This window comes from Lissotriton helveticus, chromosome 9 (genome assembly GCF_964261635.1).
Source record: "Lissotriton helveticus chromosome 9, aLisHel1.1, whole genome shotgun sequence".
NCBI lineage: Eukaryota > Metazoa > Chordata > Amphibia > Caudata > Salamandridae > Lissotriton > Lissotriton helveticus.
The window spans coordinates 697,846,567-697,860,860 of record NC_136070.1 but is presented as its reverse complement, the minus strand read 5'-3'; the positions used below and the strand labels follow the sequence as shown (position 1 = coordinate 697,860,860).

Sequence of the window (14,294 nt, the reverse complement as noted above, 5' to 3'; positions counted from 1 at the left end):
ATCCCTTAAAATGCTGTTTTTACTTTTCCAGGAAGAGGTGTTGGCTCACCTGAAGTAATGTCAATACTCTGTCGATCTTCTTCCAGTCTCTGAATCCTCTCCAGCAGTTGGCTCTGCATGTTATCGAACAACAGCAACTTCTCACTCTAGGAGATAAAAAAATATACAGGGCTAAGCAAGGCAGGCCAAAAGGTCTCAGAAGGCATATAAAGAGTAGATGTGGAGTTCTCGGTACCCACATTTTTTATTTACTCTCTAGTCACTCTGCAGCATTTGTATAACATTTATAAATGGTTATGTTTTGCACAATAGTTAACCAAAGCCTCTACCAGGCAGTTAATTTGAGCAGCAATTCAGGAACATATTAGTGAATCTACCGGTTGCCTATAACTTTGACTACATGTTTACACCAATAATCCGGCAGTTAAAGTATGGTCTACAAATGTATGGCCGACATACACTATAGAGTTATGAAAACATGGAAATACTACTTCTTCACACGTTTTAAAAGACTCTTAAGAAACAATTAGCATTTCTAAAACTATAATTCAATTTCAAGTCGCTCATTACTGTGGACATGGTGACTACACATGGTTGAATATCTTCTGATGAGTGTGAAGGGGAAGCTGGGAGCAGCGGATGAAGGTGTTTAGTAAGAGGATAAGGAATAGGAACATTTTTTCTGGTGTAAATTGTCCAGATTAGACAAATGTTTCCCTAATTCTGAAAATCTCAACAAAAAGCATAGATACTCCTCAGCATTTAGAACTCTCACACTGGTATTGTACCTACAATACTTTCTGAAAGCGGTCAGATTTTTGGGAGGGAGAAAGCATCTCCTAGATTTCTGACGATAGACCAGTAAGCACATTCCAAAATTCTATATCATTACCTTTAATGTGGCAGTGGCAATCTCAAGTGTCTATAAACAAACACAAATTGACTTTGGCTTGATGCAGAGGAGTTATCGGTTTCAGTAAGGTACAATGAAAACTCAACTGTGAGTTACAGGGAAAAATACACTTTCTCCAAAGACTCCTGGATGTTGACACACCACCTTTTCAAGATTCATGAGACACATTCATTAGGAAGCAAAGCAACAATTTGGAATTGCATCTCTTGAACGCCAAATTAGCTTGAACAGAAATGTTTAACCCCTTCGATGCTTGTGACTGAACCATTCAGTCATGCCTCACGGTTGAGCTGTGCGGATGACGGAATGGTTCCGTCACGACCACACCCAGTTATGGAATGTCCAGCACTCGGGGGAAATCGGCGCCGCACGCAAGGTGTTAAAAAATGCAGTCAAATCTCACAATATTAAAGTGGATATTCAATTGGAGACTCCAACAGTACAGTAAGCATCTTCAACGCAGAATTTATTGCGAGTTTGTGAATATAGAGAAGCTGAAAATAGTTTTAACACTTATTTGTTTACATGTAGTGTTTTGATCTTATTTTAGGTTGCCTGAAAATCATTTACACATATTTAAAATAAAAGTTAAAACTAAAAGTTAAAACAAAAAAATTCACAAGTTGGAAAATTTAAAAACAATCTAAAATGCTGAAAGGGGGTTAGGCGTACAATTAAATTTGGTTCCACTGAGGAGAAATTAATTACCTCAAGGTGCTGCTTAGCTCCCTGTAGCTCACAGTCGTGTCGGTTCTTGATCACCTCCAGGCACAGTCCTCTGTAGATACCTGAGAAGAAAACAATCCTTACTCAAGATACCTTGGCATCAGTCTGCCCATCACATAATGGAAAGAGCCTCTTGTTGCAATTATGTGGACAATATATGAATGGCAGGTGGGTGTGATGTTGCTGGAGGGAATTGAAAGCCAACATAAATAAGGAAGTGGGTCATTTATCTGAAAGTAACAAAAGTGGATACCTTAGCCACCTACTTGTCAGCTATAGCAAATGTATAGCAAAGAAAGCACTGTGGGTTACAGACACATACAATCACAATGCTCTTATTCCCTCACCTGGCAGTATTCATTAGAAAAAAGATGAAGGTGGAGGGTGCACTGCGAAAATTAACTAGAATGTAAGTCGAACTTGGAAGGTAGGGTGCACTCTTTGGAGGCGTTTCCGGCAAGCGCCTGTGAGTATATTAACTGAGTCGTGTACGCATGAGAATGCGTTTACATCCCAAAGGGGCACTCCGGGGGGGGGATCAAAGAATTGATTCCGATATCTTAGAAAGTTATTTATTGTCGTAATTATGAACAGATTCTTCGTGATATTATTATCATATCAGCGAAATTCATGACAAAATCCACAAGTAATCATTTGATGAAAACTCCGATGCATTTCGGGCGGGCAGCCCTTTGTCAAGGAGAATTCATAACGAAAACGCCGAAAACGTCGCAACCTGATCACCAGTAGACCGAATCCTCGCCTCCCGGCGTTTTCATTATGAATTCTCCTTGACAAAGGGCTGCCCGCCCGAAATGCATCGGAGTTTTCCTCAAATGATTACTTGTGGATTTTGTCATGAATTTCGCTGATATGATAATAATATCACGAAGAATCTGTTCATAATTACGACAATAAATGACTCTTTCTAAGATATCGGAATCAATTCTTTGATCCCCGCCCCCCCCCCCCCCCCAGAGTGCCCCTTTGGGATGTACACGCATTCTCATGCGTACACGACTCAGTTAAAGTATTCATTAGAAGACACAAAAAGTTCAATATGCATAATACAGAGTCAACAATTGAAGGGTTCTTTATAAGGTAAAAGCCCTAAATGTAGGGGTCTAGAATTCAAATTCTCCGTATTTCCAAGCTTGTAGTGAATTTAAACATGCCCTTTTAACTCTGCTAGCCCTCCGGAACTTGCCAAATACTCACAATGATATGTCACTGTCTGCAGCGTAAAGCCTCCTTAGGCACTCAAGACATTCACAACAAAAGCCAAGAACACAACTTTGTCCGATTGCTTCAGGCTGCTTGATTCAAAGACGATAATCAAAGCTATTTTTCAAATAAATGTTGTGCCTTTCTCTTATGCTAAGAGTCAGGACCTTACCTTAAGAGCCCTAAATAGCTTAGTGGTTTTCTATCAAATTATGAATCCTTAGGTTCCAAACCAGCAGAACGAGTAAGGATGGCTGACTCAGCAGAGTACACTATACCACTCACCAATTCCCTGGTTTCTCTGGTTTTGCCCAGCGATTAGCCAATAATTGTTGCAACACCTCTTGTAAGGGAAAAACTTGATGTGTGCCAACATAGACAAAGCCCACAGCTCTCACAATATCTTCTAGCTTTGCCAATGCTTGTATATTCCTAGTCAAGCAGCTAATCAGTATGTGGCTGTATTGTGTGCTTCGAGCATTGCATACGTAACCAGGAATTGTGTTGTCAATCCAGCGCTCTACCTGAAACCACAGTTCCTGCAACAGCGTTACCCTATGCAGCCCTGCCCCACTAGGAGGTTGAGGGCATCCTGCTGCCTGTTACTGCAGACCCTGGGTGTAGGGATTTCTCTATGCAGCTTATTTATGCTACATCTGCTCCCTGAGCTGCTGAAGCATCATCGCTTAGGGTCCAGGGGAGCATCTGACCAAAAGTGAGGCAGCGAGTGCCAAGGCCGTTACAACAGGGCATCAAAGATCTAGAGCTGGAAAGCATGGCATGATGACAATAGGGCAACTTCCAGGTTATCAACGGCATGCATTGAACCCATCTATTTGAGGGATGTAACTAAGCATGAAAGAATAACCTACATCAATAGATATACCACCATCTTTCCTAATGACTAGGTATTTAACAAGCTTGCGCAACACTACACTTAGCGTGGAGTTCCGACTCATCGCCGAAAGTCCACCTATCTATTTTCCATTTTATCTTTACTTATCACCAAAGTAGCCACCTTTACTGAACGCAGCTTAATCTGGTGCAAACACTTTGTCAACTGATAATTCAGTCCTGCAACACTTTTCAGATATATGGTGAGATAGGTGCAGGAGTCCATGTCAAAGAGTTTTTTATGGAGTATCCTGGGAGCAACACGGGCGAGTGGGGCCAACGCGGACGAGTGGGGGCAAAGCAACATGGGTGGCAGGCAGAGAGGGTGGGGGCAAAGGAACTTAGAAGCGGGAAATGAGGGTTTGAGGAAAAGCAACAAGGACAGGAGGGAGGGAGAGTTGATGTAAAGCAACAAGGGTGGCAGACGGGGTTGGGTGGGGGCAAAGCAACACAGACAGTGGGCAGGGAGTGTGGAGGCAAACAATCCGGGGGGGGGGGGGCAGAACCAATACCACTAGCAAAAATAGGCTCTCCTTTGGAGTGCTGCACTAAAACAAAAATGAGCTTTAAAAGCACGAGCAGTGGAAGGACACAGGCAAGAAAACAGTACTTGGCCCAAGCTCCAGTAGCAGGACAAACACATGAACAGCAAGTGAAGTAGGCACGTGCTAACCAAAGGGAAGCAAGGAAATGAGCGACAATGAAGCAAACCAATGGTAAGCAATGGGTGGGCTTCAAGCCCCTGAAAGTAAACAAAATGACTGGCAAACAGCGCATGCAATGTCTCAGGCAAGCCCTAGAAAGGGGTCAGCTGCGTGGAAAAGCGGGTTTCATATCGCAAACATTCTGAGCTGCCAGGAACCATAAAAATAGTCAACTTCTAACAGCCATCTACTCTATACTCAGTGCAGTGAGACAAGCTCCCATTCCCAAGGAAATGTCTATCAAAATTCACCCAGATTTCCTTAGATATTTTTTTCAAAATGGTACCATAGAAGATACTGGGTGAAAAGAACATATTGCTGTGCTCTCAATTCCTGCAGGTCCTAAATGTGGATGCAGAAAACACATTGCAGAATGGCATGGTTGGTTTGATAATCATTGTATTCTTACCTCTCCAAGTGATGCTATGAAAATGAATTTTATGGAGCACTGGCTGCAAGAATTATGCATTTCCCACAATAGCCGCAAGAAAAACATAACAAATCTTTCTGAACTACAAATTCCATCTGTCCAAAAATAAAGCCACATCCAATTAGAATACTAGGGTGCTTTACATAAACCGTCAGGAGAAAAAAAAACACCTCCTCTTTCTTCGCTGGTCAGCAGCCAGATAAGTGAATTTCCTTCTGTTGGGTAGTGCATTTCCCTTCAAAGCCTGATCCTATCCTCTAACAATTCCCAACCTTTCATTCAAGCAAATTCAAATAAGTGGGGGCGAAGCTCTAACTAATTTCCGGAGTACCATACTTTTTTTATTTTTTTACAGAGTTTTATAGAGCGCGAACTAGACCCGAACTGAATCAGGTATCAGAGCGCTTTACATAGCACCAGTTACGTTACATGAGGACACGCATTCATTTTAGGCACGGGGAGATTAAGTGATTTGTCCAGAATCACAGGAGGTTTTTTTTGTGCCCATGGTTGGTGTTTGTTTTTTCCCTTCTGGTGCAAAATACTATCTGAAGGCTTACTTGAACCTTAAAGCCCCAGTCATGCACAAGGCGGGTACACTCAAGTGCGCAGATTAAACAGGACAAACATTCCTGTAGCGGCCTCATGTGTAGGGGCGCGTGCGGAGTGAGGAAGATACAAGAGGCCATCGATCCCAGTAGAGAAGACACCGTCCTCACTGTTGTAGATGGAGTCGCTATGAGAGCCTGAGCCTTCCGAAGGATGGATAAGCGTCTCTTCTCCGAAGGAGACACGCTTGCCGACAGCGTATTGATGGAGACTCCCAAGTACTGCAGGCACTGCACAGGAATCGGGACAGATTCATGTGCAACCCCAGACGGTTCAACAGGACGGCCGTCCTATTGAAGTGCAATTGTGCTTCCTGGAAGGTGGAGGCTTTGATCAACCAATCGTCCAGGTACGGGTAGACAAACACCTTGTTCTTCCTCAGGTGCGCTGCTACCACAGCCATGCATTTCGAAAAAGTCCTGGGTGCAGACTTCAGTCCAAACGGTAGTACGGTGTACTGATAGTGGTTGGTGCAGACGAGGAAGCGCAGGAACTTCCGATGTTTCCGTGCAATGGGCACATGGAAGTACGCATCTTGCAGATCTATCGCGCACAGCCAGTCTCCTCTCTGCAGCGGAGGATAAATCTGGTGCAAATACAGCATGCAAAACTTTTACCTGCGAATCCACTTGTTTGCTTGTCACAAATCCAGAATGGGTCTGAACTCGTTCTTGTCCTTCTTCCGTACTAGGAAGACGCGTGAGTAAAGACCCTTTCCCCTTTGAGACAGAGGGACGTCTTCTATCGCCCTTTTTAGGGCTCGGGCCTACGTCACCACGAAGTGGGGCGGAGCTTCCGAGCTCTTATGCATTAGAAAAAAAAACAAGCATTTACAATGCAATGGTTTCGCCTTTGGAAAAGTTTGAGCTATTGGCATTGTAAATGGCAAAATTTGTATTTATGTGTTGGTTTTGAAAACAGATAAATAAATGGCATTGTCATTTACATTGCCATTAGCTTAATCTCTCCTTACAAGATGTATGTGCACTGTGGGGTTTCCAGGGCTGAGGCCCGCGAGCCCAGACACTCATTAAAACCCACAAGGCGTTTTCATGCAAATCAGGAGGCCTCGACCACAGAACAGAGCTATCATTTCAGGGCCCGTTTTTAGGAGGCCGGCGTCACCCCACCCCGCTGACTATCTTAAGCTTGCAAAAAATAAAAGCGAAATCATAGATTTGAGACCCCCCTTCTGCTTCAGGAACAAAACCTTAGTCTTTTCCACTGAAAGGGGGAGGTTTTGTGTGTTGCAACCGTCAGAGCCGTTTGTCAAGTAGGGCCCTTCAAGGAGGCACAGGCCCGTGTGGCAGTGAGAGAGGGAGAAAGAGAGGAATAAAGTAGGAGGCAAAGAAAAGCATGAGAGGGGAGGCAGGAGAGAGAAGAGAACAGACTGACTGCAGGCAAACAAAGAGGAAAAAGAAGGAGTGGGAGAGAAAAAGGCAATAAAGAGAAGGCAAGGATGAAGTAAAATAACCAAAGAGGGTGAGAGGAAAAGCGGGCAGATTGTGATTGTAGAGACAGAGGGCAGAGAAGTGAGAGTCTCTATCTTGCTGTCTGCTCTGGTCATCTACATATAATTGGTAATATTAGTCATACGTCCAAATAATCTCCCCAACATAAGGTAAGTTAAGGCAGCGTAAGACGCTGTTACCGTGATTCTATGTAGTAGCATCCTGAAAACACACCACCTCTGGTCCACGCAAGATCACCTCTGGATCTGTACCACTGCCAATGGGAAAGGATTCACCAAACGGGAGACCGCTCCGGTCCGTGAATCAAGGAGGTAAAAACACCAGGCTGTGTCCAGCCGGACGACGGAGCAAAGCCCGGCCGCCGGGCGGAGCACAAGGGCGGGGGAAGAGTGGCTGGCTGTGCCCGGCCGGACAGCGGAGCAAAACCCGGCCGCTGGGCGGAGCACAAGGGCGGGGGAAGAGTACAGGAAAGGCTAATAACCTCGGAAACACAGATTCCGAAAAAAGAACGATGGATTGTATTTTTTTGCTGTACTTTTTCATCACCAAGGCTGGAGTGATCTTGGTGATCTGCTGCCATAGCCTTTCCCTATTCTGGCATTAGCAAGAAGACTAAGTTGGATCACAGAGCTCCAGAAGGGACCGTTAAAACAAAGGGTTTGTGTACTAAGGCCCTTGGTTTATAGTAGGCACTGTGACTGACAGACCTAATAACTGAACTCACTGCTGATCATCTGGCCAGTGCAATTCTCTCCCGGCATTGGATACATGGTCCCTCCTCTTTAGATGGTAGATTAAGCGCACCAATGCATTCTGGGTAAGTTTCAATTTAGCTCTGTAAGTGTTAGACCTGCACACTTGCAATGTTTAGTTAATCTTACATTTTTTATGATGAGGGTTGTGCCCACAACTCAATGTGATAAACTGCCCTGTATAGACCTAGACGCGACTAAGTCTGCAGGGTGCTCCATCTATGAAGTCCCTAAGGTTTCTAATAAAGTATATCCTTTTTTAACACATTGTCAATCCCTTCAGTAAACAAAATAGTCAAATGTTTCATTCATTAAAGTGTTAGTGCACCTTTGACATAAATCTGTTTATACTATCATCAAACAGGTTGCATGAAAATATCAAAACATATACTAACATTCAAAAACTATCAATTATCCATAAAGTCTTTTAGTTTTTTAAAAAGAACTTAACGAAAGAAAAACCCCAATGCATTTCGGGTTCATTGGAACCCTTCATCAGGGGTACTAAATTATAATATAATTTTATAATTTTCCTGGTTCTTCTGGTAATTTTCTTGCCAGTTCCGTACTCGGGCACTACAAAGTAAATGTATTTATGTTAGGCATAACCCACTTTGGATATACATCAATCTCAAATCGGATTAGCACACGGGGAAAAAAACTAATAGATAGAGGCAAAGAAACTCATGGAAAGGAAAATAATGTGGAATAGAATTCATCATACTGCACGACCCCGACCGACAATCCAGGGTAAACACTTTAAAATGTAACCATTTAGTGATGTTTTCTCACCCCAAGCGTGTGCATACTGGTAGTGCAAACTCATGGTTCCATTCAAGCCCCTACCTGTACAAATACAAAACACCCTCGCGTGAAAAGAGAATAACTGTCTCCTCTTGCCCTCGGGGTATTATTCAGAAACACGTCTTTACTGTAACAAAAAACGGTACCATTTAGCTAAATTTCACCCATTATACTGGTCAGGAGATTTCAGTTACTCTTGCTCAAAAACACTCTGTCCGAAACGGACTTACCACCTCCTTCCTGTCATCACCAAGTCCACTCCTCTTCGTTGATCCCCCTCTCTGCCATTCACAGGTCTATGAGAAACAAACGCAACCCTCTCATACTTGCTCTCTGAATAATTTCCGTGTGAACAGTGCGGATTAACCTTCGCTTACCCTGTCTCTTTTCCGCTTTCTATCGTAACCAGACAGCTGTTCTCTGCGCCGGGTTAACTTGAATGCCAGACTCTATGAAAAGCAGAGGTAACTCTCTCAGACTAACTTTCATGACATTATGTCCGTATGTGCGCTTTGGTACAGATCAACCTTCGCTTACCCAATCTCTGTCTCGCTCGCCTCCGTAATGAAAATAGCCGTGCCCTGCGCCGGTTACACTTTAATCCCAAAATTGTCTCTACCATAAATTAACGATGTCACTCATTGTCATCAGGCTTCCGCGATTAACACATTTTAACTCCTCCTGTTACTCAAAAACGCCATCAAGCCTACCTCGCTCAGCCCGCATTCGCTGCCCTCTGGCCTCCCAAGTCTTTCCGGTGTCAACATCCGATCCTGCCATGCCGTGCTCATTTAAAGCTCGACTTCAACACCACCGCAACTTTATTTAAAAGTCACGATGCAAACGCTTCTTTCTCCACATTAACCCCTATTGCGTATGCATAGTGTAATAAGCACTCACCTGGGGAACAACGGAGGCCCAGCAAGGAGCGGGCATTTCGGCAACCCCGCCCACGCTAATGTGCGCTCGGAAAAACATGAAGCACACGGACAGGGGGGGGGGGGCGGCGGGAACGGACGGGGGGGGGGGTCGGGAAGGCTTTCTCTGTTGGCGGTCGGCCGCGGAATGGCCCAAAAAACCTGGTCAACAAAAAATAAATAAACCCCGCCCACGGCCGCATGACTACACAGAGGGCACGCCCAGGGAAAAAATCTCGGGAACGCCCCCGAATCTGGTCCGTGAATGACGGACAGATCTCTGTTCCAATGGCTAGCCTCCATTTATGGAGCTAGCCAATGGGACAGGGGGGCGTATTCCAGAGTCCTTACTGAAATCAAGAGATTTCTCTGGAGGCGGAGCTTACGCTCCGTTCTCCAGGCGAAACCTAAAAATCTTTAGGGGTCCGGGCTGCCACATTCCTTAGTGCGCGCCGCGTTTTTTATGGCATCTGCCTAGTGATTCGTCTTCGCTGTGCTGTATATTTAGTAGCCTTGACGTGATAGGCTATATTTACTTTTCGTCCGTCATTTATTTCAGTTTCATGGCATATTGTGTGTGGTTACGTGCACGGCAGACTTATTAATCTTAATTAGGAGCTGTCAGAGTGCCCGTGTAATGCAATCCAGATGGTGGGAGCGCGTTCACCATTGCATTGCATGTATCATGCGCGCGTGTAACATGTACCTTTCGCGCACGGCAGTCCATTCATTTTAATTAGGAGCTGTCAGAGTGCCGCGTTCACGGCGGAGATAATTAAAAGAAGTTTCCTGTAGCTTCAAGGGCAGTCACAGTACTTTTTAAGATACCTCGCATATTGTTCAAGCTAAGACAAGCACCCTTGCCTCGCCAATCCGCGTGCCTTCTAAAATAAAAGTGCGCATTTGCCTCTTCTCTGCGAGGAGTGATTTCCGTTGCTGTTTTCTCCTCCCTTCAATATGTTAGAGTTTAACAGAGATGTCCAGAGGTGCAGCAGGTGCAGTGACACCGGGGCCTCGAGGGTCTCACTTAATCCAGACAGTGCTGTATTTTACTACCAGTGGCTGTGAGGGTGCAGCAGGTGCAGTGACACCGGGGCCTCGAGGGTCTCCCTTAACCCCGACAGTGCTGTATTTTACTACCAGTGGCTGTGGGTGTCCAGGGGTGCAGCAGGTGCAGTGACACCGGGGCCTCGAGGGTCTCCCTTAACCCAGACGGTCCTGTATTTTACTACCAGTGGCTCTGAGGGTGCAGCAGGTGCAGTGACACCAGGGCCTCGAGGGTCTCCCTTAACCCAGACAGTGCTGTATTTTACTACCAGTGGCTGTGAGGGTGCAGCAGGTGCAGTGACACCAGGGCCTCGAGGGTCTCCCTTAACCCTGACAGTGCTGTATTTTACTAGCTGTGGGTGTCCAGGGGTGCAGCAGGTGCAGTGACACCGGGGCCTCGAGGACCTCACTGAACCCTGACAGTGCTGTATTTTACTACCAGTGGCTGTGGGTGTCCAGGGGTGCAGCAGGTGCAGTGACACCGGGGCCTCGAGGGTCTCCCTTAACCCAGACAGTGCTGTATTTTACTACGAGTGGCGGTGGAAGTCCAGGGGTGCAGCAGGCCTCACTTTACCCTGACAGTGCTGTATTTTGCTACCAGTGGCTGTGAGGGTGCAGCAGGTGCAGTGACACCGGGGCCTCGAGTGTCTCCCTTAACCCTGACAGTGCTGTATTTTACTACCAGTGGCTGTGGGTGTCCAGGGGTGCAGCGACACCGGGGCCTCGTGGGCCTCACTTAACCCTGACAGTGCTGTATTGTACTACCAGTGGCTGTGAGGGTGCAGCAGGTGCAGTGACACCGGGGCCTCGAGGGTCTCCCTTAACCCTGACAGTGCTGTATTTTACTACCAGTGGCTGTGGGTGTCCAGGGGTGCAGCAGGTGCAGTGACACCGGGGCCCCGAGGGCCTCAACCCTGACAGTGCTGTATTGTACTACCAGTGGCTGTGAGGGTGCAGCAGGTGCAGTGACACCGGGGCCTCGAGGGTCTCCTTTAACCCAGACAGTGCTGTATTTTACTACCAGTGGCTGTGAGGGTGCAGCAGGTGCAGTGACATCAGGGCCTCGAGGGTCTCCCTTAACCCAGACAGTGCTGTATTTTACTACCAGTGGCTGAGGGTGCAGCAGGTGCAGTGACACCGGGGCCTCGAGCGTCTCCCTTAACGCCGACAGTGCTGTATTTTACTACCAGTGGCTGTGGGTGTCCAGGGGTGCAGCAGGTGCAGTGACACCGGGGCCTCGAGGGTCTCCCTTAACCCCGACAGTGCTGTATTTTACTACCAGTGGCTGTGGGTGTCCAGGGGTGCAGCAGGTGCAGTGACACCGGGGCCTCGAGGGTCTCCCTTAACCCCGACAGTGCTGTATTTTACTACCAGTGGCTGTGGGTGTCCAGGGGTGCAGCAGGTGCAGTGACACCGGGGCCTCGAGGGTCTCCCTTAACCCAGACAGTGCTGTATTTTACTACGAGTGGCGGTGGAAGTCCAGGGGTGCAGCAGGCCTCACTTTACCCTGACAGTGCTGTATTTTGCTACCAGTGGCTGTGAGGGTGCAGCAGGTGCAGTGACACCGGGGCCTCGAGTGTCTCCCTTAACCCTGACAGTGCTGTATTTTACTACCAGTGGCTGTGGGTGTCCAGGGGTGCAGCAGGTGCAGTGACACCAGGGCCTCGAGGGTCTCCCTTAACCCAGACAGAGTAGTGAGTAGAGTAGTGAGTAGTGTGAGTAGAGTAGTGAGTGCAGAGTAGTGAGTGCAGAGTAGTGAGTGCAGAGTAGTGAGTGCAGAGTAGTGAGTGCAGAGTAGTGAGTGCAGAGTAGTGAGTGCAGAGTAGTGAGTGCAGAGTAGTGAGTGCAGAGTAGTGAGTGGTGAGTAGAGTAGTGAGTGGTGAGTAGAGTAGTGAGTGGTGAGTAGAGTAGTGAGTGGTGAGTAGAGTAGTGAGTGGTGAGTAGAGTAGTGAGTGGTGAGTAGAGTAGTGAGTGGTGAGTAGAGTAGTGAGTGGTGAGTAGAGTAGTGAGTGGTGAGTGGTGAGTAGAGTAGTGAGTGGTGAGTAGAGTAGTGAGTAGTGAGTAGAGTAGTGAGTAGAGTAGTGAGTAGAGTAGTGAGTAGAGTAGTGAGTAGAGTAGTGAGTAGTGAGTGTAATAGTGAGCAGTGAGTAGAGTAGTGAGTAGTGGGTAGAGTAGTGAGTAGAGTAGCGAGTAGAGTAGCGAGTAGAGTAGTGAGTAGAGTAGTGAGTAGAGTAGTGAGTAGATAAGTGAGTAGAGTAGTGAGTGCAGAGTAGTGAGTATAGTGAGTAGAGTAGTGAGTAGAGTAGTGAGTAGTGAGTAGAGTAGTGAGTAGAGTAGTGAGTAGAGTAGTGACTAGAGTAGTGAGTAGAGTAGTGAGTAGAGTAGTGAGTAGAGTAGTGAGTAGAGAAGTGAGTAATGAGTAGAGGAGTAGAGTAGTGAGTAGAGTAGTGAGTAGAGTAGTGAGTAGAGTAGTGAGTAGAGTAGTGAGTAGAGTAGTGAGTGTAATAGTGAGCAGTGAGTAGAGTAGTGAGTAGTGGGTAGAGTAGTGAGTAGAGTAGTGAGTAGAGTAGTGAGTAGAGTAGTGAGTAGAGTAGTGAGTAGAGTAGTGAGTGCAGAGTAGTGAGTATAGTGAGTAGAGTATTGAGTAGTGAGTAGAGTATTGAGTAGTGAGTAGAGTGGTGAGTAGAGTGGTGAGTAGAGTGGTGAGTAGAGTGGTGAGTAGAGTGGTGAGTAGAGTGGTGAGTAGAGTGGTGAGTAGAGTGGTGAGTAGAGTGGTGAGTAGAGTGGTGAGTAGAGTGGTGAGTAGAGTGGTGAGTAGAGTGGTGAGTAGTGAGTGGTGAGTAGTGAGTGGTGAGTAGTGAGTAGAGTAGTGAGTGCAGAGTAGTGAGTGCAGAGTAGTGAGTAGAGTAGTGAGTAGAGTAGTGAGTAGAGTAGTGAGTAGAGAGTGCAGAGTAGTGAGTAGAGTAGAGTAGTGAGTAGAGTAGTGAGTAGAGTAGTGAGTAGAGTAGTGAGTAGAGTAGTGAGTAGAGTAGTGAGTAGAGTAGTGAGTAGAGTAGTGAGTATAGTGAGTATAGTGAGTAGAGTAGTGAGTGTAGTAGTGAGTAGTGAGTGTAGTAGTGAGTAGTGAGTGTAGTAGTGAGTAGTGAGTGTAGTAGTGAGTAGTGAGTGTAGTAGTGAGTAGTGAGTAGTGAGTGTAGTAGTGAGTGTAGTAGTGAGTAGAGTAGTGAGTAGAGTAGTGAGTAGAGTAGTGAGTAGAGTAGTGAGTAGAGTAGTGAGTAGAGTAGTGAGTAGAGTAGTGAGTAGAGTAGTGAGTAGAGTAGTGAGTAGAGTAGTGAGTAGAGTAGTGAGTAGTGAGTAGAGTGGTGAGTAGAGTGGTGAGTAGAGTGGTGAGTAGAGTGGTGAGTAGAGTGGTGAGTAGAGTGGTGAGTAGAGTGGTGAGTAGAGTGGTGAGTAGAGTGGTGAGTAGAGTGGTGAGTAGAGTGGTGAGTGCAGAGTAGTGAGTAGTGAGTAGTGAGTAAAGTAGTGAGTAGTGAGTGCAAAGTAGTGAGTATAGTGAGTAGAGTAGTGAGTAGAGTAGTGAGTAGTGAGTGTAGTAGTGAGTAGTGAGTAGAGTAGTGAGTAGTGAGTGTAGTAGTGAGTAGTGAGTAGAGTAGTGAGTAGTGAGTAGAGTAGTGAGTAGTGAGTAGAGTAGTGAGTAGTGAGTAGAGTAGTGAGTAGAGTAGTGAGTAGAGTAGTGAGTAGAGTAGTGAGTAGAGTAGTGAGTAGAGTAGTAGAGTAGTGAATAGAGTAGTAGAGTAGAGTA

The 14,294-nt window shown here is 46.2% G+C and overlaps 1 protein-coding gene across 11 annotated transcripts in view; it reads right to left on the bottom strand.

Annotated features, from left to right (window-relative positions):
* The window catches only part of BRMS1 (BRMS1 transcriptional repressor and anoikis regulator), a 214,513-nt gene that overhangs the window by 95,539 nt on the left and 104,680 nt on the right, over positions 1-14,294 (bottom strand). For all 11 annotated transcript variants that reach the window (XM_078660811.1, XM_078660812.1, XM_078660817.1 and 8 more), the window contains 2 exons: positions 1,622-1,701; positions 50-146 (listed from right to left, as the gene is read on the bottom strand). In XM_078660811.1, coding sequence (XP_078516937.1) covers positions 50-146; positions 1,622-1,701 — 177 coding nt within the window. The remainder of the gene's footprint in view (positions 1-49; positions 147-1,621; positions 1,702-14,294) is intronic.